This window comes from Athene noctua, chromosome 3, assembly GCF_965140245.1.
Source record: "Athene noctua chromosome 3, bAthNoc1.hap1.1, whole genome shotgun sequence".
In the NCBI taxonomy this organism is placed as follows: Eukaryota; Metazoa; Chordata; class Aves; order Strigiformes; family Strigidae; genus Athene; species Athene noctua.
The window spans coordinates 80808392-80834724 of NC_134039.1; the positions used below are offsets into that span (position 1 = coordinate 80808392).

Below are 26333 nucleotides of genomic sequence, written 5' to 3' on the forward strand. Positions count from 1 at the left end.
CCTCCCCTGGGCCCTTTCCTCAATCATGCTGGTATCATTGTGTGGCCAGGAAGGAAACTGGTCCAGAGAAGGGATCAGAGCTCAGCATAACCCAGCCAAAAAAAGTGGTCATTTTTAACCTTGATTGGTTCCTAATCCCATTCACCATCTGACCCACCATCGATATCCTACAGCACAGCTGTAGGAGTTGGGTATGGGTACAGGCTGCATAAATCACAGCAGCCAGAGAAATAAACTACCATTAACCTACACACTGCCTTTGTGGAGTGACACAAGGGCTCCATAGCTCAAAACAAGACGGAAGGAATTTGGCTGCATGGAATTTGCTGTGGTTGAACCAGGATGAATTAACAGTTAGGTATAGGTCATCACCACTTTTTCTCTTTCTTGTATAAGCTGCCCCAAAACAGGGCTGATCTCAGATGGCTAAGTAGATTGTCTAGGTAAAGCAATCATAAAATAGTCATGCTCAGTTCCCATTATCTAGGTAAAGATGTAACTTGGTCAACTATAATGCATATTACTAACGTAAACACTAATACATAGTCTAAGGCACTGCTGTTTTATAAGGAAACCATCACTGCTTTGGTGGTTTAGTGTACGTGTACTGTGGTGATACCATCAGGCATACAGTCACCAGGATTTTCTGTGAGAATTTACATTGACAAAGGCTACAGCATGACATCCCATCCCCTGATCCAGCCAAGTCAAGCCCATGGCTACCATTAAATATAGGAGTAGTCCCATCAAAGTAAAACTCCCTTGCTCTAAGTGCTTTGTCATATTCAGGTATTAAAGGGTAATTCTCTATAAAAGCAGCAGCCAAGTTTTAAATGATTCTGCAGCACACAGCAGGAACTTCAACAAGATGCAAAGACAAATCACTCTGACAGCACAAAGTGAAACAAATTGGACCTCAGCACCCTGGAGTTAGGGTGGAGATCTGGAGCGAGATTGAAACCTCCTTGAGCACTTACACTTGGCTCTGAATTGGTAGCAGTCTCCCCACATGCCCCACCCTTCCCAAATGCTGTCTTTTAGCTCACCAAGTCTCCCTACTCCAAACGCCTGGGCATTTTTATCACCAGATGAAACCAAGGAGGGACTCAGTCATTCAGTGGCTATGAATGAGACATCTTTAAGTCAGTGGCCTGGGCAGGAGTCTCAGGGACAGGCATTGCAGCCCATTACCATGTACCTGGGATTGCTGCTGCTGTGGCACCCCATATGCAGACATGGTGCATCACAGGAGTATTTTTAGTCATATAACCTAATGTGTGTGTGTGTCACCATAGCAGTGTGGAATGGTCATAGTGGTTCCCGCATTTTGGTTCCAAGATAGATGTACCTCATGCATGCCAATAGAGATGACAAAAGGATCCTGAGGAAAGAGAGTAGTAGGAATGGTTTGTGGGCAGCATAAATCATTCTTGGGAGACACAGCTGATTCATAGGCTATAGGCTGGGCACGCTTTATCTAATACGTAGTATATATTATGTCAGAAAGGAGAGATCTTCAATGCAGAAAGATCTAGTCACTTTGATTTGCTTGCAGAGGATAAAAGAGAGAAATTTTAACTTACAAGAATCTGTAGACCTATTGATTTAGACGCACCCAGCATGGTGACAGCAATGCAGTTTCTAAAAGCATCTACCAGATATATATGTGCAGCGAAGGTGGATTTAGTTGTATATAAAGGCAAAGTCTGATTTCCCAGTCTGTATACAGTTATAGACACAAATATCAAGTTGCATTATGTAGACAAATAATGCTTTGTCCAAATCGCAGCTCTTCCCTCTGTGATCTGATGCTTTGCTGTCTCTCTGAGCCAATAAACCACTCTGAAATTTAATAGGGAATTGTCTCTCTGTAATGGAAATGAGTGCAGAGTAGTGATTATATAGATCTAGATGCAATTTCTGTTTGGTCAAGCCAGAAATGTTTGTTGGGGTGGTGTGGTCCCATAAGAACAGCACACAGCAAAAGGGATCTCAAATTGGACCAGAAATTGTTTGGCAAAAAAAGAGTCCTGAAGCCTGAGGGGAAGAAGTAATTAGATAGTGAGCTGAGATTGCTGACAGACCACTGAAAATCCCACTTAGCCAAGCCACTCTCTCATTCCATGGGGGAAGGGAGGACAGCAAGCCTCTGGGAAGATCATTGGTGGGGTTCTTTCCCACATCAAATCACACAGGAAACCTTTTATTTTTTTGTTTTGGGAAGTGAAAGGAAAAAAAAAATAACCCAAACGAAATAGAAATACAGGAATGAATGGAAGTGTGGCAGGATGGAGGGCTAAGTTATAGTACAGCAGCATCCCCATCTCATGACCTGGGGGCACCCTCAGCAAGTCACACTAATTCACAGGTGACAGCCCACGGAAATCTCTTGGAAAATCTGCCCCTGAAACAAGACCCCGTTTGTTTGAGCTAAGATGGTGCTGTTCTGCCTGGACCAAATCCTTCCTCATTCACTCTAACTAGTTTGACAGAGGTATGATTGATGGGAGCAGGGTTGACTTGAGGCAGAACACAAATCCATGCCCGGAAACCATGGCCCCACTGAAATCACTGGGACAAAACTGCCATTGACTTCGCTGGAGATGTGATTTTCATTGAATTTAAGGCCAAAAAGGGACCGCTCATAACCTCCACCCTGACCTCCTGCATAACTCAGCCCCTAGAATTTTGCTTGCTGGTTTGTTCAGTGGAAGGAATTACATTTCCAAGGAGGAATTTTTTTCTTAGGTTTGTTTTGTCTTTAAACTGCAAAACAAAAGACTCGGGAGTTTGTAGCTGCACTCATGCAAGCTGTGGGAAAGTACTGTCATTGTTTAGTTCCATTGTTTAGTACCAGTTTTAGTATCGGGATGTCATCCATGGTTGGCTCTTGCCCATAGCGTAGGCGAGGGAAGGGGTTGCATTTGGGCCGTTAGAAATGTGCCACGTTATTTCCCTGCCTTTCCTAGAAGCCTTTCAGAGTATCCAGTCTGGGTGGTAGTCCATGCATTTGGAGGGATGTTTGTTCCTTCTGCATAGTGTGATTTAACAAGGCATTAATCGTCTAAGAAGCTGCAAGACTTGAAAGACTGGGAGACGCCATATAGGTCAGTCAGTCCAACAGCAATTAAAGTTGGTCATTTATTAGATGCTTAGAATCAAAGAAAAATATAGGTCAAAAAGGCCTCTGGAGGTCTCTAGCCCAACCTTCTGCTCAAAGTTGGGCCAACTTCAGAGTTCGATCACATTACTCACAGCTATGGTATTTGACTACCTTCATTGATTGTTCTGGGGTTTGGGGTTTTTTTATAGTCAGAATTTTGCTTGCTGCAGCCTTGAAACCTGTGTCCATTGCCTCATACTTTTGCTGGGCACCTCTGAGAAAATTCTGTCTCCATTTCCTTTGCAAATCCCCTTTAGGTCACAAGAGAGCAGACAAACAGCAGTTAGATCCTGTGTAGACTTCTGCAGATGGTTTGTTTCTGACCAGCCACCAAGCATGATATCTGAAACCCCTGAGAGTGTGTGCATCGCTGAGTAATCCCATTCTGCCTGTGCCCCATCTCAGGTGCTTCAGGGGAAGACATACACACAGAAAAGGGAAAGAAAACAAGATGCCAAATACCTGGGCATTTATATCTGGTGCTTAATAGACACAATGCAAAATGTTTCACACTGTATCCCCACGGGGTTGTCCAGCCACAGCGCACACTGCCCAGCTCAGTGCCAAGCCCAGCTCTTCTGGGCACAGCAGGCAGAAGACAGTATCAGGGACCCAGTACTTCAACCCCAGAAGAGAGAAGCCTGAGAATTATTCCAAAAGGTACTATTTGGGCATGTTTCTCTAGGTACTGTAATCCAGAGAGTACTGTGCACCAACCACTAGTGCTGCCCTTCAGGAACCCTCTCGGTTCTGTCCTTGAGCTGCAGGGCAACACGAGCCAGCAACAGCCTCATTACTGCCAAGGGTTCCCAAATGTATGGCACAGTCCCTCCACAGGATACTCAGGAAAGGCTTCCTGAGCACAGAGGGACAGAGCACGTCCCAGTGCCTAGCACAGATTAACTCAAGCTCCCCACATCTCAGCGAAGTCCAGGTCACCCAGGACATGAGTGACCAAGCCAGAAACACTCCTCTATGTTTCAGTCACAAAACACCCTCCCTTCTTTATTAGGAACCTCTGGCATTTTTCAAATGCTCTCACGCTGACCCTACCTCCTGCTGTGTGCAAACTCCACGGCACTGGCCCCACGGTCAATAAAAATGGTAAAAACCTTCTTCAGACTCACATGGCTGAAACGGATGCAGATCCCTGGGCCTCCTCTCCTCCAGGCTCAGCTTAATTAGGGAGCAGCCAGCAAACCACAAGTGTGCTCACAAAAGAAGCTTGCGTCTGAAGGGCTTTGACTGCAGCTCTTTGTAACTAGTCACAAACATCTGGTGCCTGGCAAGCTTGCCTGCCTCTTGGAAGGGTTTTCCAGTGAGAAAATTCCTGTAGCTTGCACCTGAATTCTCTGCAGCACACCGTGCAGCACTCGGATCTCTCCCCTGGCTCCTCTTCCAGGCTGCCAGCTTTGCAGAAAAGCCATTTCTGGCACTGGCTTCTCCACCATAGCCTCCCCACCCACCCACAGTACACATGGTCTGACAGGGAACAATTATTCCCTTGAATGTTTATGGGTTGATAAGCAGTTTTGCAACATTCAAGTGATAGTGTAGGTTCCAGTTTTATTGGCACAATGAAACAGAGCCCACAGTGGAGATGGTCCCCCCAGAGAAGGAGGGAATAAGAGTAATTCTTTTCTCCTCTTTAGTAGCCCTTTCCCTGTCACATGCATGTGTGAGTGTGCAGCTGTGCTCAGAAGCCAGTCTCATGGAGACTTCCTTAAGTATCTATTGAAGATTAAATGATCTCATGTGCAGCCTGTAATGATGGCCACTACCAAAAATTGTTCCCATCTGAAAGCTGTCCAGTGCTTCATGATCCAAAATGGGCTGCTGACCTCAGAAGAGATCCCAGCGGGCAAACCACCACATCACAGAAACTCAGCCCACCGCAAGCACCACTAATTGTCCCCTTGTCTGCAGGCTCCGAGTGAAGGCAGCTACTAAAGGGCAGGGGAACTGTGCTCTCAGCTTGTATTACTGAGGTACTTTAGTCTCCTAAGCCTCATTTCCAGCGTGTTTGGGGACATGTTGTCCCAGTCCCTGCTGTGAGGTACCTTTCATCTGGCAAAAGTCACTACAGCCCTAATACAACTCCAGTAAAGCCAATACGAATTGTCCAACCCACAAGGGCAGGCGTTGGATTCGGCCCAGCAAATCAACCAAAAACAATCATAAGCCAAACAACCCAAAACCAGACCCAGTCTTGGTGTAGGAAGAGGCAAACCTGCCATGAACATGGATGCTTTGACTCAAACTAGCCCCCAAACCAGCACGCATCTCTTGTCACTGCATTTCCGCAAGACCGGTGAAATTACGACCAGCTCCCTGCTGTGGCTCCATATTCCCCAGTGAAGGTTGCAAGCACCAGCGTGGTAAAAGGATCTTGATGAGTAAAAATTATGCTTCCATTTAAGAAGACCCACTAATGGCACCTTGTGCATCTGTCACTGAATTAACAACATCAATTTGAAACTGTATGTAAGCTGGGCAACTGGTGAAGGGAACAGCTTGCTTACATTAGGAGGTCTGGCTGAAGGGAGACCTTAGGCTTTGTTTCTCCTGAGGGGTTGTGATCAGCTAACAGGAAAGCAGATACTTTCTTGTGGGAATTCACATTTTTGCAGATTGGATTCCTTATGTATAGGAAGGGTGACATGTCTCAGATCATTGTGGGCAAAAGGAGTGGGAGGCTGCAGAATAATATTTGAGGAGCAAGGGGAGAGGAGTTAGAGCAATAGCAAAACATGTGTACGTTCTGGAGAGCAGGGCTATGGAAAAAAAGACACAAATTCAAGTTGTGGGGTCATTTTCACCCCCTTCCTCCCAAGAGTCTGGATTTGCCTCCTTCCACACTCTGCCAAGAAAAACAAAGAAACTAAATATAAAAATGCAGCGATCTGGGGAGCTGCTCTTGTGCCCAAACCGTAGGTGTCTAATTCCGTTTTAGGCACTGCTAGGGATCCAAGACGTCTGCATAGGGCTGGCAGATACACACCAGACCTACGCCAGGCTCCCTCCTTCCCTCCTGGGGCAGCAGCCAGGGGCCAGGCAGGGTACCCTGGGGCATGGAAAATGGCACCCGACGCCTACATTTGTGCATCTGAACAGCCCCCCCAGAGCCCTGTGTGTTTGGACAGTTGGAGTTAATCATCGAAGGGAAACGGAACTGCAGTTAATGAACAGAGCACTGAGGTTTGGTAGCAGAGAGGACAAAATAGGAAAGGATTGGAGTGCAAGGGACAGTCTGTCAGAGTCCGAGGGAGGAGGATGGGGAAGAGAGTGGCTGCTAGCAGCTCTGAAAAGGCTCTCACATTCCTTCTGCGCCCTGCCGAAGTTTAGTCATAAATGACAACAGGGGACCTGGGGACAGAGGGATATTTTTTGAAGGGTGTGATCTGCTGGTTTTGTAGACTCTTATGTGTTCCACATGTCTGAGCGCCTCCCAAACACGTCCTCTGCACATGCTGTGCAGCACGGCCGCGTTATCCTCCCCGCCTTGCGGACTGGCATGTGGAATCACAGAGGGATGTTTTTGGCAGCCCACATGGCAGTCTCAGACTTGACCCCAGTTGTTGTCAGTGGGAGTTTAGGCCCAAAACTTCCTTTTTGTGCCTTTGGAGCTCAGCTGCAGTGCTGGGTGCTTGCAGGGGAGACAGACTTCACGTTCAGACCTCAGCTTCTGGCTTAACACTTTCACCCCATGTCTGTCCTCTGTCAGTAAAATAGTGGGTATTTCTGGGCTTCATTTGGTGATTACAACTTCTATGCAGCGATTATTTTTTCCAGTGGAGGAATAAAATAATGAGTAACCCAGCCCTTCGAGCTTCCCATCCCTCCTGGCCCCCTTCACCCCCTACTCTCCTGCAACGCAAGAGTACGGGGCAGCTCAGTGCTCCCCATACCCCACCCTTCCTTCCAAACACCCCCTTATAGAAAGAAAAAAACCCACCCCACCCACCCCCCAAAACCAACTCTTGGTTGGAAACTTTTACAAACACAAATATTTTCAATTTTGCAAGGAGAAAATTCTGGGTCTTCGCTGTGTTTTATTTTCTAGATTTTTACCTCCACCAGCAGCTTAATCAGTGCAAATCAAATTACGCCTCCTGTTTACTTATCTCCAGAGCGCTGACACTGGCAAGCAGCTTATCTCGGCATGGCAGGAGCCAGCGCCTTCCTTGGGGGTAGGACAGGAACTCCACAGAAGCTGCTTGTAGTGGGAGAAGGAGTATAAATCAGGGAAAGTTCTGCTGGCTCTGCTCCCCAGCAGTGAGGTTATGCTCCCCGAGCTCCGCTGCTTGCTAGGCGCAGCGCGGGGAAGCCGAACTGCAAGATGCCCAGGGGGATGGAGGCTGCCTCCTCCCTGTGGATTAGCAGCCTGGAAGCCAGGGTTTAGATTTTGGTTTACTCATTTGTAAATAGGAGGCAGTGGTGGACCTGTCCGCGGCGGTGACGGTGCAGTGGTTTGCAGAGCTGACACGGTGTTTTGCAGTCACTGCGTCCTTCGCGCTGCCTCTGCATTCAGTCCTCCCTCCTGCCCGGGAGATGGAGATGGGGGTTATTTTACAGCAGAGGTGTGGGGTACAGGGACCACGTGAGTGCATCCCACTGCCCAGGGGCACGGACCCTCGGTGGACCGGCAGAGACCCCCAGGACTGCCCCATGCTGACTCAGGGGCGAGGACACACAGCCAGCACCCGGGATGAGCTGCATTTTCCTCCCGTGACTGCTTCATGCCTCAGTTTCCCTCCTCGGTGCTACCATTGGCTTTTTCTGGGTGCTACTTTGAGATGCCCCGACAGAGGCATGGTGTGAAACAGAGGCAGGAGTGTGACTTGCTTAGGGCGTGCTGGAGCCTTGGGCTTTGCCAACACCAGCCTGCCAGCTCCAGGGATGGATCAACTGCCCCCGCTCAGCTTGTGCTCGCGCGAGCTCTACGCTGATTGTGGGGGGTAAAAGCGGGGCTGCGCATTGCCCTTCAGGGGAGCGGTGTAAGTTGCCCTCGTGGGGCTCTCACCTGCCTGCCCAGGCCACCAGTTGCCCCCGTGGGGCTCTTACCTGCCCAGCCAGGCCACCTCCGCCCCCCGAGGCCTGCCCTGCACACCTTGCCCGAGGCTCCTGTGCCAGAGCCCAGCACACGCCAGCTGCCAGCCCTCGAAGGACAAGGTCCCCGAATCCCGATTTTCCCGTGGCTTGAAGGAAAAAATCCCCGAATCCCCATTTTCCCGTGGCTTGCATGTGTTCAACCCGTATTTCGCCCTGCAAAGGAAAACCGGCGCCCTCCCCCGCCTCCCCCCCGGCACCGAGCCCGCCGCAGGCAGCGGGGGCCGGGCGGGAAGGAGCCGCCCGCCCCCGGGGCTGCCCCGCGGCTGCTGGGCGGGACGCGGGGCCGAGCCGAGCCGAGCCGAGCCGGGGCGGAGCGGAGCGGGGCAGCCCCGCCGCAGCGCCGGGAGGAAGCGGAGCGGCGGGCAGGGCTGGGCGAGGGACTGCGCGGAGACGCCTCATCCTCTTCTTCTCCCCGCAGATCTTCCAATGGAGGCAGCTGGAGAACCTCTATTTCCGCGAGAAGAAGTTCTCGGTGGAGGTGCACGACCCGCGCAGGTGAGCGACGAGGCGAGACGAGGCGGGCTGAGCCGGGCTTTGCAGTGCCGAGCCGGGCTGAGCGGTTCTGAGCCAAGCTGAGCCTTGCCGAGCCGGGCGAGCCGTGCTGAGCAGAACTGAGCCATGCTGAGCTGTGCCGAGCCGGGCTTTGCAGCGCCGAGTCGGGTCGTGGCGAGCCCGCTCCCCCCACCGCTCTGTGGGACTTGCTGCGCTTGGTAGCTGGGGAACCCGTAAGCGAGGGGCAGCGGGTACCAAGCCGGGGGCTGGTGCTTCCTTCCAGCAGAACATTTTGGGCTCGAGAGGGTGGTTTTGAGGATGTGTTTCCCCTCAGCTCCTAGCGGTATATTTTTTTCTTCCCTCTATTTTGGCACCTTCTGACCCCCGGGGCTGTGCAGCTCAGGTGCCCCAGCTGCAGTGCCAGCAACCCCTGTGTGTGAAAGGGGGCTTCCCTTGTGTCCCTGTGTTGCACTTGGAGCCTGGAGATGGGCGCCAGATTTTGTACTCACATGCTTCCTTGTAAATAAATATTCAGTAGCACAACTGAAAGGAATGGCACAGTACCAGAGGTTTACCGGCACTCTGGATGAAAGCCCATCAGTCTTTTTGGCACAGAAGCCTTTTTTTTCTTACTTTAAAGATCTAACGTAGGAAAGAGAGTTGAAGTGACTGTGCTGCATCTAATCACTACATTCTGCACCCCTTGCTCGTTTTCCTTAGTGGATGGTTACAGCAGACGGTGACTAGTGGGTATGTTGCTCTCTAAGTTGTTCTCGCTAAAAGCAATGTCCCACTTGCAAAGTAGGTGTGAATACAGCTGATGGAAACCAGCTCTCTTCCCAGACCGATTTGATGTGCTGCTGGTAGTAGCGTGTTTTGCTGATCGCTCAGCTGTGATCCTGTTTCACCTGTTTCCCGTGCCTATCTGAGTACTAATATATGTACTTTTATCAAGGGAAGTTTGCATGCAGTTTCTGTGTCTATTTGCCCCGATACAAACATGGTCACACCAATACAACAGTGCTTGTCTCCATAGGTGCATTTTGTTAAAGCAAAAACTGAGTAGGGCAGCTCGTATCATTGTGCAGCTCCAGGTCAGTAGAGCCTTAAAGCATCTGCTTAATATTAACCATGTAAATAGTCGCATGAAATCTAGCAGAGCAAATTCCCAAAGTTGAGAATATGCTGGGAGATCTTCCAGCACCAGGAGCTGGGGGTGGTGTACTCCTTCCCCCACCAAGCCTCCAGCAGCAGACGAAGTATCAGAAACGCATGCTGCGAGAAGCCCCTAAACGCTCAGGCTGGCTGTTTTCCTGGAAGCAGCAATTGCAAAAAGAAGAAATCACATCCCTCTAGGATGTTAAAATCATGATGATATTTGCAACTCAGTGTCATGCATGAAATGTGACTGCACAGAGGAACCTCTTCTGTCTCATTTGTATTTAGATGATAGGAATTACTGACACAGAAGAGCTTCCGTTTTTTATTCCATTGCATTGTTTCTCTGAATCAGCACCAGGAAGACAAAACCCTATCCCAGCTTGTCAGCCTGGTACTTTCTCACTACAAGGGAATTAATTTGGTTGATTTTCATATCTAGAGAGTACCACCATCCAGGTCGAACTGGTACTCTGGCTGTAAGGCAGCAGGGCACGTTGCAGCGGCATGGTAGGAACACAGCTTGGGTTGTAGTTTCCTGGCCAAGTGGGATGGACTCCTGCGAGGAGTTGTTCAGCGTATGGAGGTGGAGGAGTAGCCAGCACAGTGCTCTCTCCACATTCCTCTCTTTGTAGCCAAACCAGAGCCTGAGTCAGCGAAGCCACAGTCGCAGAGAGCGAGCACTGCTCCATGGTTGTGGCCAGGGCTGGGCAGCACAATGTATGGTTTTTAAGCCCTGCCTCTCCCCGTGGCTTCCTGTCCCCAACAAGCCATTTAACCTCTCTTCATCGCAGTTACTTATCCCGTAAAGGAGGGAAATTATATGTTTTAGAGGGTAACAACAGGGTTAATTGCACAGCGCATGTGGAGAGAAGTCATGGAAAAAACACCCGTGGGCCATCTCTCACAGGTCCCCAAAAGACAGCTGTGAAAAGCAAGTCCACAGTTCTGACCAGCGAAGTCTGCAGACTTTCTAACAGGGTCTGCAGTTTTTATGGGAAACAGGTACAGATCCTCCCCCCCCCAAAAAAAATGAAATCACTGCTTTTAGGATGAGATGAATGGCTTGCAGAGTATGTTTCTGAGAACTCAAAATGAGTAACTGCATTTGAACTGAATAGGATGACACCAGAATTAAGGCTTTAGCCCATGTTTGAGTGCTCTAATGCCTTAAGCCTTATATGCCAATGTGGTGCAGTGGTTTGTGTCTCTTAAACCAACACAAAGCATCCAGAGTTGGATCCCCTCTCCAGCCTCAACTCAAGAGCACCTCCCAGCACAGCCTTCGTTCCCTGTCCAGTGACAGGGATGAGGCAGCCCAGCACCATCCTCATTAGGACCGTCAGCCCCCATCCTGTTGCATCCCTGGGGAGTTTTCTGACAAGAGCAGTACTCAGAATGGGACATGGTCTTCTGCTCCAGTCACATGGAAAGGACTCAGCACAGGGTGACACTGAAACATGAGATCCCAGTTGTCTCAGACCTTGTTTGCATTGGCTGCGGCTGTTTTCTCAGAGAAATTTCACTCCAATTTGTAGCTTCACAATTTGGCTTTAGCACATTTTGCAGCACTGAAAAGGCCCAGAAAGCTTTCAGCCCTCTCCCAGGCTGAACCTGGTCAGCAGTTCCAATTTTGCTGCAGTTTTGCTTTTCTTTCATTCTTGTCTCTATCACAGCTTCCTTTGTGTGCCTCCTCTCCTCACGTTAACCTCCAGTTTTAGAGAGGGCAGTAAGCCCACAGGCACCAGAGAAGAGGTGACTAGTGCAGGTGCAGGAGGGGAACCGCTTCCTTAGCAGGCTTGAGGACTTCTGAGTGCTGGTAAAAGAGTCGACCATCCCTTGTACTGCTCAGTAGAGCTCCTGGGCTGTCCTGCAGTGTCACCTCCACATCTGCATCGCACAGTGCCTGCTGGCTATGGACTGTGGCAGCCCCCCACAGCACACCCTGCTCCCCAGGCTGTCTCTTGCACTGGCCCCTCTTCACCATCCACGTCCCTGTGTGGAAGGTTATAACAAAAATGTCACATTTCTGAGATAGCCTCTGTACTCATATTTTTTTTTCATAATGGTACTCCACCACAAGACTCTTCTTAACAGGCTGGAGAGAAGGACCTCATTTATTTGTGGCTTTGTAGATCAGTACTTGGTTTACTGCAGGCAGTGCTACATCTCTGCCGTGGGAGTTGTTGTACAGACCAGGACACTGCGAGCCTGTGTGTGCTGGTGTCGGGGACTCTGATGGTGGGGTTAGAGTTGAGGGGTGGGGAGAAATAATCAAGTGGTTTTGTACAGCTGTGAAAGCATAGGGAAACCTAACCTGTGTTTTTTGCTAATATTTGAGGACAATTGGGAGTCCCAGAGAGGAAACATTTAGCTCTTATTTTTCCTGTTTTTATATTCACTCAGCTAATCGCCCAGTAACATTCTTCTCTCCAGGGCACTGGGCAGCCCTCTGCAAGCCTCCCAACTCCCCTTTCCCATACCACGTGGGAAGTCCTGATAATCTGTTTACAGCTGGGGAAATCAAGGTACCTGAAGAGTTTCTCCCACATTCTCTAAAGCAGCCACTGATCCTGTGGATCTTTAGTTGTCACCTGGGTCCTAATATTTGAGAGCCACTGTCCAAAGCCAGAGATAGTGGAGGGTGTGAAGACTTGGCCTCAGCATGTGATGAGACACAGAGGATTCACACATGCTTTGACATTGGTGACTCCCCTGGCACAGCTAGCAGGTCAGCATCAGCTCAGCCAAACTCAGGAATACTGTCTGAACTGGACAAACTGGATGATCTTTACTGTTAGTCCTCTGGAGCTTGCTAACTTGAGTTATTAAAGTAAATGCTCTCCTGGCTTGATTAGCTGTTTGTTGCTTCCCTCTAAGTATTTTTTCCCATTAGCACAAGGGCGTGCACAGTAAAGACAGCAGCTTTTACTATGAGGTCTGTGATAGGTTCTGCCACAGAAAACAATCTGAGGAAACCTTGGTGTAACCCCAGTTTATTCTTTTCTCCTCTCCAGGGCATCTGTGACCAGGAGGACTTTTGGGCATAGTGGCATCGCTGTGCATACATGGTACGCCTGTCCAGCACTAATAAAGTCTATCTGGGCTATGGCCATTAGTCAACATCAGTTTTACCTGGACAGAAAGCAAAGCAAGGTAAGTATGTTGGAGGTGGGAAGTGCATGTTGCAGTGGGTGAGTCCTTCTCACTCCCCACAGTCCCAGCAAGGTCAAATCCAGATGGTGGCTCCTTTCCTGCCCTCCCTTTCCACCTGAGATCAAAAAAAAAGGCAAATTGACTCAGAATATCTGCTGGGTTTGGACAAATTGCGGGAATTTTTATCGAGTTCGTGTCTATGGGAGTGAGGATTGAGGGAAAGGTTGTGCTGAACTGCAGTCAAATTGGAGGAGCTAAAGTTTGCAAGCAGATAGGGTTCTGTCCCTGTCTGGATTGTTTCCACACGTCTTCTGGTTCTTGAACTCTGTCATAAAGTTAGGGCAGCTTCCAATAACTGAGTTCAAAGTAGCTTCACACTCAACCTGTTTTTGAATACTTCGTGCTGTCTCTTGCTTTTTTACTCTCATATGTTCACAGAGATGAGAGGTAGGGATGTTACTTCTCTCTCCACACAGAATCTCACAACAGAAGGGGGGCAGGATGCTGACTGCCTTGCCTTACAAGAAGCTGTCCTGATCTGGTGCTGCACAAAGGGCCACTCAAGACACAAAAGAAACCACCTTGAAACCAGAGGAGTGTGTGTTCTCCCTCTTAATTCCTTTCATCAACAGTAACTTTAGGCATACCCAGAGCAGCAGGAGATTGCTTTGATCACTTTGAGACAGAAGAGAGACTTCTTATGCAGACACCCCTCTCCATATGAGCACGCTGATGTAAACTTTACAGAGAAGATAGCGTGGGTAGCTTCTTACACTTCTGCCAGCGTTGCCCCCCATCAGTGGTCAGATGGCTGGAGTATGCAGGGTGATACTCCTCCAAATGGCTGAAGCAATCTTAACATCTTGCTATTACTAAAAGCACTGCCTGCATTTTTAGGCAGGGCCTGCTCTCTCCCTTGCACAGGCCTTGGCCCTGTCAGGTCCCTTCATGAGCCAGTTCAGCCCACTAAACTGCCAGAAAAATATTTCTTTTTCCTCTTTTTCTTTGCTGCATTATTTTTCTGCCAGTTAAATGAACTGAATTGGCTTGCTGACATTATGTGAAGGGCCATCAGTGTGCTATTAGTCCAGCTCACTCTAAACCCTTTTGACATTGCTTTCCCCAATCATGATCTCTGTGGCTTTACTGTAGAGTGGGTTAGGACTTTGAGATGCCTTGGGCAGAACACCTGGTTATGCTCACTTTGGCCATGTCCCATCTAATGCAAAAAAACAGGATTCATCTTAGTTGCTGTAAACTGTATTGAATTTAGGGGTGGGGCTAACTTCCCACTCCTGCCTAAGTGCCAGCTGTGAATGTGAACAAAATTGCACGCTCACCCAATACCAAGTAGTGCTTTTCTGTTTCCCTCCTCTGCTCAGCACCACCAGGACAATGTATGGTCTGTTTTGCTCTCAACAAAAACAACTCCGCAAACAAACAGAAATCTTTTTTTTACTTTTAGCCAGATGGATTTGCTGATCTAGCTGCAAGGTATTTAGGTCACAAGCAACCAACAAACAAAAGGAGATTCCCTCCTCCTCCCATTCCTTTGGTAAGAAACTGGGTCTCTTAAATGCCGAGGACTTCCCTTCAGTGACTTCTTTTGTTGTTGGCAGATTGTGTTTCAATCTGATCTTCCCTCTCTCACACTCCTACAGACAGCACCACCCACCAGCCCTCGTTTGTCAACCTGTCACGTCTGCGACCATGTCAGTGTGCTTTGTCACAATAATCCTGGTGGTCATGCTGAGGCTTTGAAGTTAAGGCATACAGATATTTTTGTCCCTTTCTCTTAAGGAAGCTGGTATTTTAGTCTGTTGTCCTTGTCTTTGACATGACACCATCAAGATTGATAGATCCATCAATTTTAATTGATCAGTTCATCCTGCTGATCACTTCAGGGTGCTGTACTCCTGTGTGCTTCACTTTTGAAAACCAGTAAAACATATTCCAGACTGGGGCGATGTGAAATGTCTTTGTTTCAGCTGTCAATGGCTTAGACAAACATTTATTTGAGTTTCAGGTCGCATGGGTTTGCATCCCCTTAAATCTCAGCCCCCCCCTTCAGCTGAATCTCCAACTTCAAAGCAGAACTTCGATATTCCTTTCTTTCATGTCCAAACTTGGCATTTCATATCCTTTTGACAAAAGAAAGAAAAATAAAAACAAACTTAGAAGAAAAGGCCTGCTGGAGCTCATTGCAGCTGAACCTTCACTCCAGTGATGTAGATTAGATGACAGGAGATATGACATAGTGATAAAGCAAGCTTGAACTCTGTTCCTCACATAACAGGGCACCAGTTGGATTTGGACGTTTTGCACAGCTCCACTGGAAAACCCCCTTCACGTGATTTTAAAAAGAAATAAAATCAGATTTGCCTAAATTTTGAGCCTTTTGCATGGAAGAGAGGTCCCAGACTTCTTTGCAGCCTCATTCTGCATTGAACTCCTGCCAGCTCGCCGAGTTCCCAGCATCTCACTCCCCGCTGTTCTGTCTGTCTCTCTCCCTGCAATCGAAGCATAACATGGAGACTGAAAAGATCCCCAGCTTTCCAAGTGAACATGTCAGCGTGCAGAACTCCTGTCAGCTTCCCTTTTTTTCAGGAGACAGATGCAGCAGGACTTCAAGGCATGTCTTTGCTCCATTGACTGCACTGAGTCAATCAAACATTTGGCCTAGAAGCCTTGAGAAGTCCCATTTTCTGGGAATTTCCAACAGCACGTTCCTCCAAGCACGAGGCTTTTTGGCTGAATGAACAGATAGAAAATAGGCCAAGGGTTTCAAAAAATCACCTGCAGCAAAGCCCCATCACTGCAAGCAAGAGGGATAAATTCGTCCCTAGTATCCATCTACTCTTGCGTTGCACTGATGGATTTTTCTTCACCCTCTGACCCTGTCAGAACAACACTGGGGATCAGTTTGGCCCCTTGCTTTGAAATGACTCATGAATGAGGCAGTCTCCCTCCATGTAAATGAGACTTGGCAGGTCTGCGCTAAGTGCTTTAAAATTTTTGAGCCTGGAGGGACTGCAGGGCCCAAGGGAGAGCTAATGGGATGTAATCTAGCTTTCTACTATTGTGCTGTCAGTACAGTCTAGCCCAGGCCTTGTGCTGGCTGCTGCTCAGTGGCCTGTATGAAATGAGCTGTTGGTCTGATTCCTGCCACTGATGAGTGGCTGTCCAAAGCACAAGACCACCCGATGCTGATTGGCATTGCTGTAGGGAGCAGAGGCAGCAGGGATTGAGCAGCACGGAAAATTAACCCCATTCCTTTCAGGAGATGCATTATCCCCACTGTTGAGAGCAGGGCACCGTTAGCACAACTGTGATGGGTCTAAAGCCTTCTATGGCTTCAGCAGGTTGGGACTGTGCCATCTGTGGAAGAAGCTCACTCTGCCCTGCTGATCCCCCATCTGCTCACTTCTGGTTTGTCTTTGCTCTCTCCCAGCTCCCAGGATGCCCAGGCTTTGGTCTTATAATTTTTTTCCTTTGCCCTGTGTAGGGCACACTGCCAGCTGCTGCTGGCTTGGCATGCCAGCCAGGACCACAACAGCGTCCAGCTGCATTGCCTTTACTCAGCATTTTAGTTGGTGCCCAGTCAAACAGGTAGAGCCAGAGTGTGCCCTAATTTGCAGGCTCAGTATGAGTGGAAATAAACTACAGGGCTTCTCGCTATCCTACAGATACAGGAAAACCACCACCTTGCAGAGCAAGAGGTCACGATCTGTCTGTGCAGACTTGGGGTTTGTACCTTTCCTAGACATCTGCTGCAAGGACTCATTATATTGGGTTAGGCAGGTACTGGGTTTGATCAGTACGGCTGTTCCCGGGGTTGTACAAGGTATGCATAGCCCTACATATATGGGTTATGACTGGGTTAGTTTATAACCCAGCATATATACACCTGCAAGGGATAAATCACCAGGACAGCAGCAGTCTGGAGACTTGTTACCTCCAAAGATCTGGCATTGCTCAGGCTCCTTATCAAGACTTCAGTAGCAGGAAATCTCATGAGATAAAACCAGTGACTTTCCTCTTCACTTAGAACTAACCTTCCAGAGCTATTTGGAGAACATATTTCACAGATCTTGTTTCTGACCCGAAATGTCATATCCAAGTCAGATCCAAGAAGCTAAAAGAGTGGTATCCTTTTTCTGGGGGCTGATTTTGGGGAGGAGCTGCTGGAAATGAGAAGTGTCTAACTGGTTGTAGCATTAGTTTAAGAGGGTCAGTACTGGTTGCCTGATCTGTTCTGACATCTGGGTAGCTAATTCAGCCTCTGCACTCAAATCCGTGAGAGCACAAACCCTATTCTTGGAGTTGTGGAAGTAAGCTTGTGAGGCATTTGGGTACCTCTGAATGGTAGTGGTGGAGCCTATAAATACCCAAGAATATTAAATTATGATAGTACTTCTGAGGATGTTTTCAGCATAAGGCTCTCCCAGTGCTGTCTTCGTTTGCAGTCTTAAATTAATCTTAAAAATACACTGTGCAGCAGGGAGACATTTTACTTATTATTTCACTGATGTGCAAACAGAGGCAGGGATCGCCAAGAACTTAACCTTAAGCATCTTACCCAAAGCCCCACAGCAAATCAGTAACAGAGCTAAGAGTAAAGCTCAGTGTGGTGAACATTCAGCCATCAATTCAGCCTTAGTTGTTAAAATGCGTTCTGCTTCCTGAGGATATGAAATAACGCTGAAAATGCTGTCACGGCAAGGGTTCCTTGTAGTACCATCTTGTGTTAGTTCCAGTGGGAACAGATCCCACCCTGGTATGTGAACATCAATCAGCTTCTGATTTGTTAGCACTGTGATGATGTGCTCATCACCTGAACTGTACGACTAGGACTGAGAGTCAGTTCTGACCTTGAGAAGGTGCAGAGGTGAATGCTCAGGTGATCCTGAACTGGGGCTTCACCACTTTGGAACAGAAGTCTTTGTGCAGCTGGAGAGCCTTGGCACAACATGCCAACAGTTTTCTGGGTCCTGGGAAATCAAAACTGCAGGTCAGTGGCCCTGCGAGGCCAGGCTAAGTGAAGGTCAGCAGTACAGGGCTTGCAAGGTTTGGGAGATGGGCTGAGTTCCAAGTGCTATCCACCTGTGACTGAGGAGCTCACCTGAGGTCAGCGAGCAAGACACTGATTTCCAGGTTGGAGATGAAATAGCAGTCATCTTTGTGAGCTGTGTTACAGACAGCGAGCTTCTTTCTGTTCCTTGTCAGTTCTCTCCTTGTTAGCATGGCTTGTTACCTGAACCAAATTCAACAACCAATACATAAAATAGAGCTCAGAGCATAAGCATTAATTCAGAAGAGGCAGGAGGAAATTTTCCATGGGGACAGATTATTCCACAATGGCTTAATGAAATGTTTCCTTATACTTTTTTCTGAAAAAATATTTTGGAGATGACTCCAGTCAGAAATGAGATAGAGGACTAGAAAGGGTTGTTCTGATGTGGCAGTTGCTGTTTTAAGGTGATCTTAAGGCTATACTGGTCAGAAAAAGGACTGAAAAGGACTGAAAACTTTTTGTGGCCACCAAGACACGCTTATATATAGGGTTCTTCTTCCCAAGAGGAAGGGATATAACTGAAGGGCCATCCCCAGCAACTTTGATCAATGTCCTTGATCCTCTTGTTCATGTGAAACACCCACTAGAGACTGTCAGGAGAATGGACTGGAGACAGATGGTGAGCTACTGACAGTGGGGTTTGTATTGCAGAGGCAAGGCAGCCACTGGGACTGAGTGAGCCCAACCCTGCAAGCAGTTGCTATGCTCATTTCATTGCTCAGTGCTGCTAACCCCCTTGCCCTGAATGTTTTCTGCCTTTGTTGGCTCTGTGGGCATAATCACATCTGAGCTCTCTGCTCAACAAAGAGAAAGTTCTGGAGTTAACTCACCTGAACTTTCTGGGCATCTTGTTGTCTCAAATCCTTCCATAACCGATGGAAAAAGAATGACATCTTAGGAAGTCAGCTCATTCCCTCCTAGGACAGGTTTATGGAGTATGCATATTAACTTTCTCCTGGCTACATCATTGACATTTGGTGGTGTGTACAATGGGTGACTCCTCATCCTACTGTGGCCAGTTGCTGAACTGGGCCTGGCTCTTTCTTACTGGAGTGATGTTAATGCTCTGAAGAGTCCCCTCACAGTAAGAGCATTGTTTGTGGCTTGTTAGTCTGGACCGTAACCTGAACATGTTTTCCTGCCAGTATTTTCTTCCAGCTTCTCATGACATCCTGCTTAAGCCATGTCCTCACTGTGTCTTGGTCCAGAGCTCACTGCAGATTGAAAAGGCCCCTCCTGGCTTCCTTTAGATGTTAGAGATGGTCTTTAGCCTCTGAGCTTTGCAGTTTATTATGTTGGCATTTCTGAAGTTTTCTTATTGTATGTGGTAACACAGTGACTCCATACATAGTTTGTTTAAGAGGGAAAAATGTCCATGGCAAAGCAGAGAAAATAACAAACAACAGGAAGCAATGCCAGAATTGCACCCACTTAAGAATGTGAAAAGTACAGCAGTGAATACTGTGCCAGATTGCTTCTATTCTTGTTAAATAATCCAAGTTTGCTGTGGAGGCCTGTTTCCTGTCCCAGCAATCGGACTTTTTCCTTCTGTGACCTTTGAAGAAGTGCTAGATCATTACTAACTCTCATGTCCATATCCAGTCCAAGATTCATGCTGCAAGAAGCCTGAGTGAGATCGCGATTGACCTGACTGAAACTGGAACTCTCAAGACCTCAAAGCTGGCCAACATGGGGAGTAAAGGCAAAATTATCAGCGGCAGCAGCGGGAGTCTTCTGTCATCAGGTAGGTCCTTTATCCTGTAACTGGAGAGAATATGGTGTGAAGGGCCATGGCATGGTATAATGGGGAGCAGCCAGCAACTGCACTGCAGCAATGAAAGTCACTTCCCTTCAGCCTTTCTGTCTGTCCAGGTGTCAGTGTGTCTCTCAGCATGTTGCCCCACAAACAGCAGAGGCAGCAGCTTCCCCCTCTCTCATCACTGCTGCTTGTTTCCTCTTTGGCCCCAGGATGTCATCTCCAACCTTGCGCTTTCCAGCTGAGACCTGGTCTCTCTTCACAGTTTCTTCCATAATCACCCCTTGGCACCCAGCTCATCCCTAGTAGATGCGTTTGTGAAGCAGCCCCAGTCAGCCAGTGCAGCTCACTAGGGAAACTGAGGCTGGGAACTGGTGATGTCCCTCAGCAGTGTTGAGTCAGGGGGGGCTTCTTCACAGAGTGTGCATCTGCCTTGACTCTCTGTTGCTGGAATTTGTCTGGTGTCCTCAAAAGAGCTATTCCCTAGAACTCTCCATCGTACTAGTGTGGGGAATTAGGGATTTCTTTTTGTGGCTTAGAGCACCTATCTGTTATGAGGAAGACATAATATGTGAAAGAAACCCAAGAGAAGTTGATACAGAGGAGAGCTAGAGCATCAGAAGAGAAGGACCAGGGAAGATGAGTCAGGAACTTCTCTGTATTTCTTTTACACTCTTCTGTCAGTCTGAACAGGGCAATCTGTGTGTAAAACAGTGCTAAATGTCATTCCAGGAGCAAAGCAAGGATTGATGGTTTGCAAAAGAGCTTGGAGCTGCTCAGGTGAGAAGCTCTTCAGGAGGGCAAAGTTGCTGGTATTGCTATAATTACAGTTCCAGTCAATGAAATGCCCCTCTGTTAAGCATCGCATCAAGTTATCAAAACTGATTATGTTGAGATGTGTAGCACCAGAGAATAATCTTCCCATGCTTGACAAGGGAAGAGTCCATCTAAAAGCACAGATGCTTTGAAACTGAACCCACACTGGTGTAGTAGATCAGCTTTGCATCACTGCATCCTTCATGTCTTTTAAAATACATGCTTTCCTGCGTGGAGAGAATCCAGCAAGGGTTAAAATGTGCAATGCTTACAGAGCTCCAGAGCAGCCTGCTGTGCAATTCCTTACCTTGCCTGCAAACAGCAATGCCTTTCTGCTCCTTAGGTCCTTCTGATGCAGTATACAATCCACTGTCTGTGCCCTCTCATAGCTCAGGGACTTGCAGGTGTTTGAGCAGCTCCCGGACTGGTGTCGGGTTGTTGGAGCTCTTTGTTTGGCATTTTTTTCCAGCTCTCCTGCTGGAAAGTAAATAACATTAAGTACCCCAAGGAAGTTCTTAAGGTCTTTCCAAGATCTCAGCCTCCTGGGCACCATTCCCAAGTTTGTGAGAGCTACTTGGTAGTAATCCTGTTTTCATGTTAATACACTGACTTTTGCCTTCCTGGAAAAAAAACCATGGTGGTCTGCTTCTGCTCTCACACTGAGAGAGCAGTAGCCAGGTAAAAGTCAACAGAACATCAAGCCCATGAAAGCTTCTGTAGGGCCAGCACTCATTAGGGTTATATGTATGGAAATCCCAAACTGTTCTTTTATTTCTGTATTGTTTTGCTTCCTGCTCAAACCCCTTCTGGCTGAGCATAGAGTTTGCAGATTCAGCAGAACTGTGCTAGTGACTAGACCCGTGCAAAGTTCACAGACCAGGCGAGTCATTTCTTCAGGCCTGGGTAGGTGGATCAGTCTACCTGCATGCCAACCTAGGACTTCATGAACCTCTGTTTTGGTTGAGGTGCTGCTGGTGCACCAGGTGAGCATGGCTCCCTCCAGGTTTCTGTGTTCAGAACTGCCTTTAGGTCCTGCCTAAGGACAGTGCTCTCCCCAAACTTAAGGAGACTTAACTTAACTCTCCCCAACAGTTAAGGAGAACTGTTGGGTTTGCTGCTGCTGTGTGCCTTCAAGCAGCTACAAGCACGTTTGGGAAGGAAGTGTAGAGAGAGGACATCTGTCAGAGGAGGACAGATACCAGGGAACTGGAGACCTTGGGTTGCTTCCACGCAGTCACCCAGACCCCTTTGCTCCGAGATCCCCTTCCCTCGAGCCTGGCTGGCAGAGGTGACCCAGCCCTGTCCCACTGGACGGGAAGGGGCATTTGTTGCCTGTCCCACTGGGCACAGTCACTGGCTTCGTCCCAGCCTTTGTGTTTCCTCCTATTGTGCCAAAGATTATCGACGCACAGTCACAACAATGATGGGTTATCGCAGCACAGCCTGCGCGCTAGAGAGAATAAGTGCAAATGATTAAGTGGCCACAGTGGATTTCCAAGCTATAAATACCCTGAGTGACTTGAAATCACAAGGTCAGAACTGAATCTCTGTCTCCACTTCCCTACTGTTCTCTGTCCTTTTTTCTTGGAAATTATTTGTAGCCATTTCCTCTCTCCATCTTGCTTCTCCTCACCAAAGGGGCTGTCAGCACGAGGAGCACACCAAAGCTGGCATGTCTCCCCCGGATTTGCAGCAAAGCTACAAGGAAATATTTGTTGTTGCTTCCAGCTGTCACACTGTCTGGCCAAGATCCTGCTGTGCAGTGTGAGGCAGTCACTGCCCCACAGCACTTACAGTCTCAAGACACAGCAGCAGGGAAGTGGAGTCTTATACAGGGACAGTGACTTCCCTGTGGTCACAGCAACTCAGGGCCAAAGCCTAAGCTGCTCTGTGTTTCGCAGGGCCTCGATCTCAGTCTATGTCCACTGCAGAGCTGTAAGGTTGATACCTGATGCTCCCAAGTGCATTTCTGACGAGCTCACTCTTTAACTTTTGACCTCATATGGGCTCTGAAGGGGGCCCCCAAAACAGTGGGCTGCTAGGATTTAGCTCAAGGATCTCTGGGCCATCCCTGGACACACCTGGGGCAAGAATTTCCCATGAATAAAAGCTCTGCTTTCACACTGGCATGAACCTTAATCAAAGCCAGCAGAGGTAACTATTGGAGCGAAATCGGGGTAGATCTAAGGTGGATTCTTTCTTCAGTGCAGTCTGTGCCCTAAGAGTTCTGCAGGTTTCCTAGCTATCAAGGAGCCCCATTATTGCTGGGTATTGATGGGCTGAACCCCAGACTGCCTTCTTCATCTCAGTGGGCAGAGGACAGACCACAGAGGAGCACCTCTGCTTTAGCTCTGCAGACGTGTTCAAGGAGCCTCTGGCCCTCTGAGCCCCATTCCTTCATCAGCAGTGGAGGTTTCCTGTGCAGGGGCCTGTTTACATTGGAAAATGCCATGACAGAGCCCAGCCAGCCAGTTCCCGGCCCCCGCCGCTCCATCCGGCGGGGCCATCTCCCAGCTGGATCGCCCTGACGGGTGTCGGAGCACATAAGCAGCACCCACGCAGCCTCCAGCATGGGGGCTCATGAAGACGAGTTGCTCACAGGATATCTGAGCACATCCTGTGCAGAGCAGCTCCAGCTGGGCTCCCGCGCAGCGTGGAGGATATCCTATTTGTCTGGCAGAGACAAGAGATAGCGGCCGTCTGAGGTTGCTGGCTGTTGTGCACTGACATCCTGGCGCGGTGAGTCAGCCCGGGCTCTGGCACAGAGCAAGCATGGGGGGACCTCCCCTCCCTGCTCGGGGAACAACCTTCCACGGGGACCTCAACCAAACACCAGCAAGCTGGAGCCAGCAGCCGGATGTAGCGTGAAGAGTTTGCCATGTTTAGATGTGTTTTTCCTGGAGTAGGAGACTCACAAAATGAGAAAGAGAAGAGATGCCTGGATGCTTTTGCCTCACCACTGCACAGCCAACTTGTTGCCTCTCCTCTCCCCTCACAGTTGCTGTCACCAAACCTTGCCTCTCTCAGCTATTATCCTCCCTGCTTGTTTTCATCCTTCTCATTTATCCCTTTTCCAAGCTGACTCCACTCTGCTACAACAGGTGGAGGAAATGGGGACAAACACTGAGCCACTGGTAGGGCTTTCCTTTCCAAAATGGTTGCTCACATTGCTGGTCTCATCCCTTTGACAAACTGTAAAGCAAAGCTTGTCTTAAAGCTGACACCCGGTAGGCAGGAGGCCCTGCAGATCGCCTTGGTCAGATCGTTTGGGGGGGTGACTTACTTGCTTCACGTCCCCAGCAACATCAGCAAGACAGTCTTGACCTCACCAGTATTGGAGAGATCAGAAGCCAGGCTGTTAGCACTAGTGAAGAAGCTCAGCCATGAATTCTGTTAGAGGAGTGAGTTGGGCATGGAGGACCATATTCTCCCCGCATTTCACAGCTAACATTCTCCTGAATGTCAGTGGATGGAGAAATCGCCCAGAGAGGCCAAGTGCGAAGAAGAGAGTAACCACCCATTAATAGGGTATTAAGTGGATGTTGAGGTCACCAAGACCTGCATCCCATCCTGTATGCTAAGGAGGAAAGGGCACGTACAATTGCCTTGCCTTTGAAATTAAACCAGCAGCATCAGCTGCAAAAACAGGCCTCAACGCAGTAGGTTCCTGGTGCCCACCAAAGAGATGGCCCTGTGCTTGGTGTGTTTTCACAACCCTCTCTCTTTTAGGGTCATCGAACAGTTCTGCAGAACTGTTGTGTTAAAATGCAGAGTTTGGTAAATCTTTGCACAGCAAATGGAAAGGAGTATGAATCATAATTTTCACAGGAAAGTTCAATATTGAAAGGTTACATATTTCAGCAACATTTTGCCCGTTTACTCCATTAGGAATTAACCCTGATTGTGAAAGATAAAATACCTGAGAAAGCCTCCCAGTCAACCATTTCTGTTGCAGCAGGAGTCTCTCATGATAGGACTGATCTTTCAGGAGTGATTTTTCTCTGTTGATGATCCCCTTTGGAAGTCACTGGGCAGCCATGACTCAGTGAGCATCATATTTAATAAGGCTGATTTAAGGTAGAAGCTGCTTGATTGGTTCAGTTTGTGCTGGTTGTTGATTATTTCTCTGGTTATTTTTATGGTCTTTTGATTTGTTCTGACATTTTTGGGTCAATTGCCATTGTGTTTAGAAGTGGGTCTGTGGTCACAGCCTTACTCAAGGCTAATTTAAAACATACTTACAAATAAAGAGCCTCTAGTAGAAGCTGTAGGCACCTCAGCAGTACAAAGCACTGTTCTCTGCTCCTTTAGAAGCATCTCACATAGGTGCGATTCTCTTGACTGATCAAGTTTCCATTTGCTTTCCACCTGTGAGAACAAGCAGAGAATCCAACCCATAAAAAACTAATAATACACCCCAAAATAGTTCAGTTTTTAAATAAATAAATAAATAAACCAGCTAGAACAAAACAGTTTCTGAAGGAAACTTCAGGAGGGTGTGAAGAAATATGTAAGTCCTGCAGTATGCCCAAGGGATCAGCCAAGTTAAGTATGGTGAGATCAAAAAAATTCAGCATCACAAGCCTTGAACTGAGTGTCCTGTCTCCTGGCCTTTGAACCCTCGCTACACTAGAAGAGTTTGTGATAAAAAGACCCACTTGGAAGAGGTTAATTTGAACTGGTTCATTAGTGCCAAGGAGTGGTTGACTTTGGTTTGAGCAGTAATCCCATTGCTTAACTCAGAATGTGTTAAGGTGCTTCCAGATCTCCCCCAATTCCTTTGCTTTCTGGGAGAGGTGAAAAAGATGGCAAAATGTTCACTCAGTGGTCACTGCCACCAACTGCATCAGGGTTGAGACCAGCGTGGTTCTCACACGGGGTGAGCACAGCTGGAGCAGATGCCATGAACGTCTGTGCTTGATTTGGGTCTGTACCAGCAAAGCCAGAAGCCGTTTGTTTCCCTCTTGTCGGCACACCCCGAATCAGCACAGGCGTCTGGCCAGGGTTTAGGCTATTCATATGCTTTTAAATGTTTCAGCGTCTATGTAGCTGCTGTGGCATCCTGCAGTGCAAAAACTAATAGCTTTTAAAAATAAATCCGAGGCTGGTGTGGAGGTAGGGAACAGAGAATAAAGAGAAGGGAAGAGCAGTTGAAAGAAAAACGTAGGTCATTAAAGTTGTCATAAAAGAAGCAAAAAAAGCATTGAAACATCTGCTGGAACCATGAGCAACTTTTTACCGGAACTCAGCAGTTTGTGGGTAATCCAGTGAAGAATCTGACTAGTAACTGCTCACCGGAGTTACTATTAAGAATTACTAAATGCTAGAGAGGGCTTTCCCTGCCAGTGCAAATACAAGGCTCCTCTAGAAGATGCCATCAAGTTCTCGCAGCACAGATGTGTTTGCAGAACTGAGTTTTGTTGCTCTATGAGGGCAAACCCAGATGAAATGAGGATGACTACAGCAACTAAACAAACATCTTACTGTGAAGTTGTCCTGCTTTGTCTGATGATACTCAACCTGGTTGACTTTTAGAGAGACCTTTCTCCACCTTCCCCACTCCAGGACAGCCCAATAAAAGGTGTAACAAAGCAGGGTGGTGTTTA

General features: G+C 48.1%; 1 protein-coding gene across 6 annotated transcripts in view; it reads left to right on the top strand.

Moving 5' to 3' along the window:
- Positions 1-26333, top strand: part of FRMD4A (FERM domain containing 4A) — a 379560-nt gene that overhangs the window by 328971 nt on the left and 24256 nt on the right. For all 6 annotated transcript variants that reach the window (XM_074903460.1, XM_074903462.1, XM_074903464.1 and 3 more), the window contains 3 exons: positions 8694-8770; positions 12943-13081; positions 19758-19899. In XM_074903460.1, the coding sequence (XP_074759561.1) occupies positions 8694-8770; positions 12943-13081; positions 19758-19899 (358 nt within the window). The remainder of the gene's footprint in view (positions 1-8693; positions 8771-12942; positions 13082-19757; positions 19900-26333) is intronic.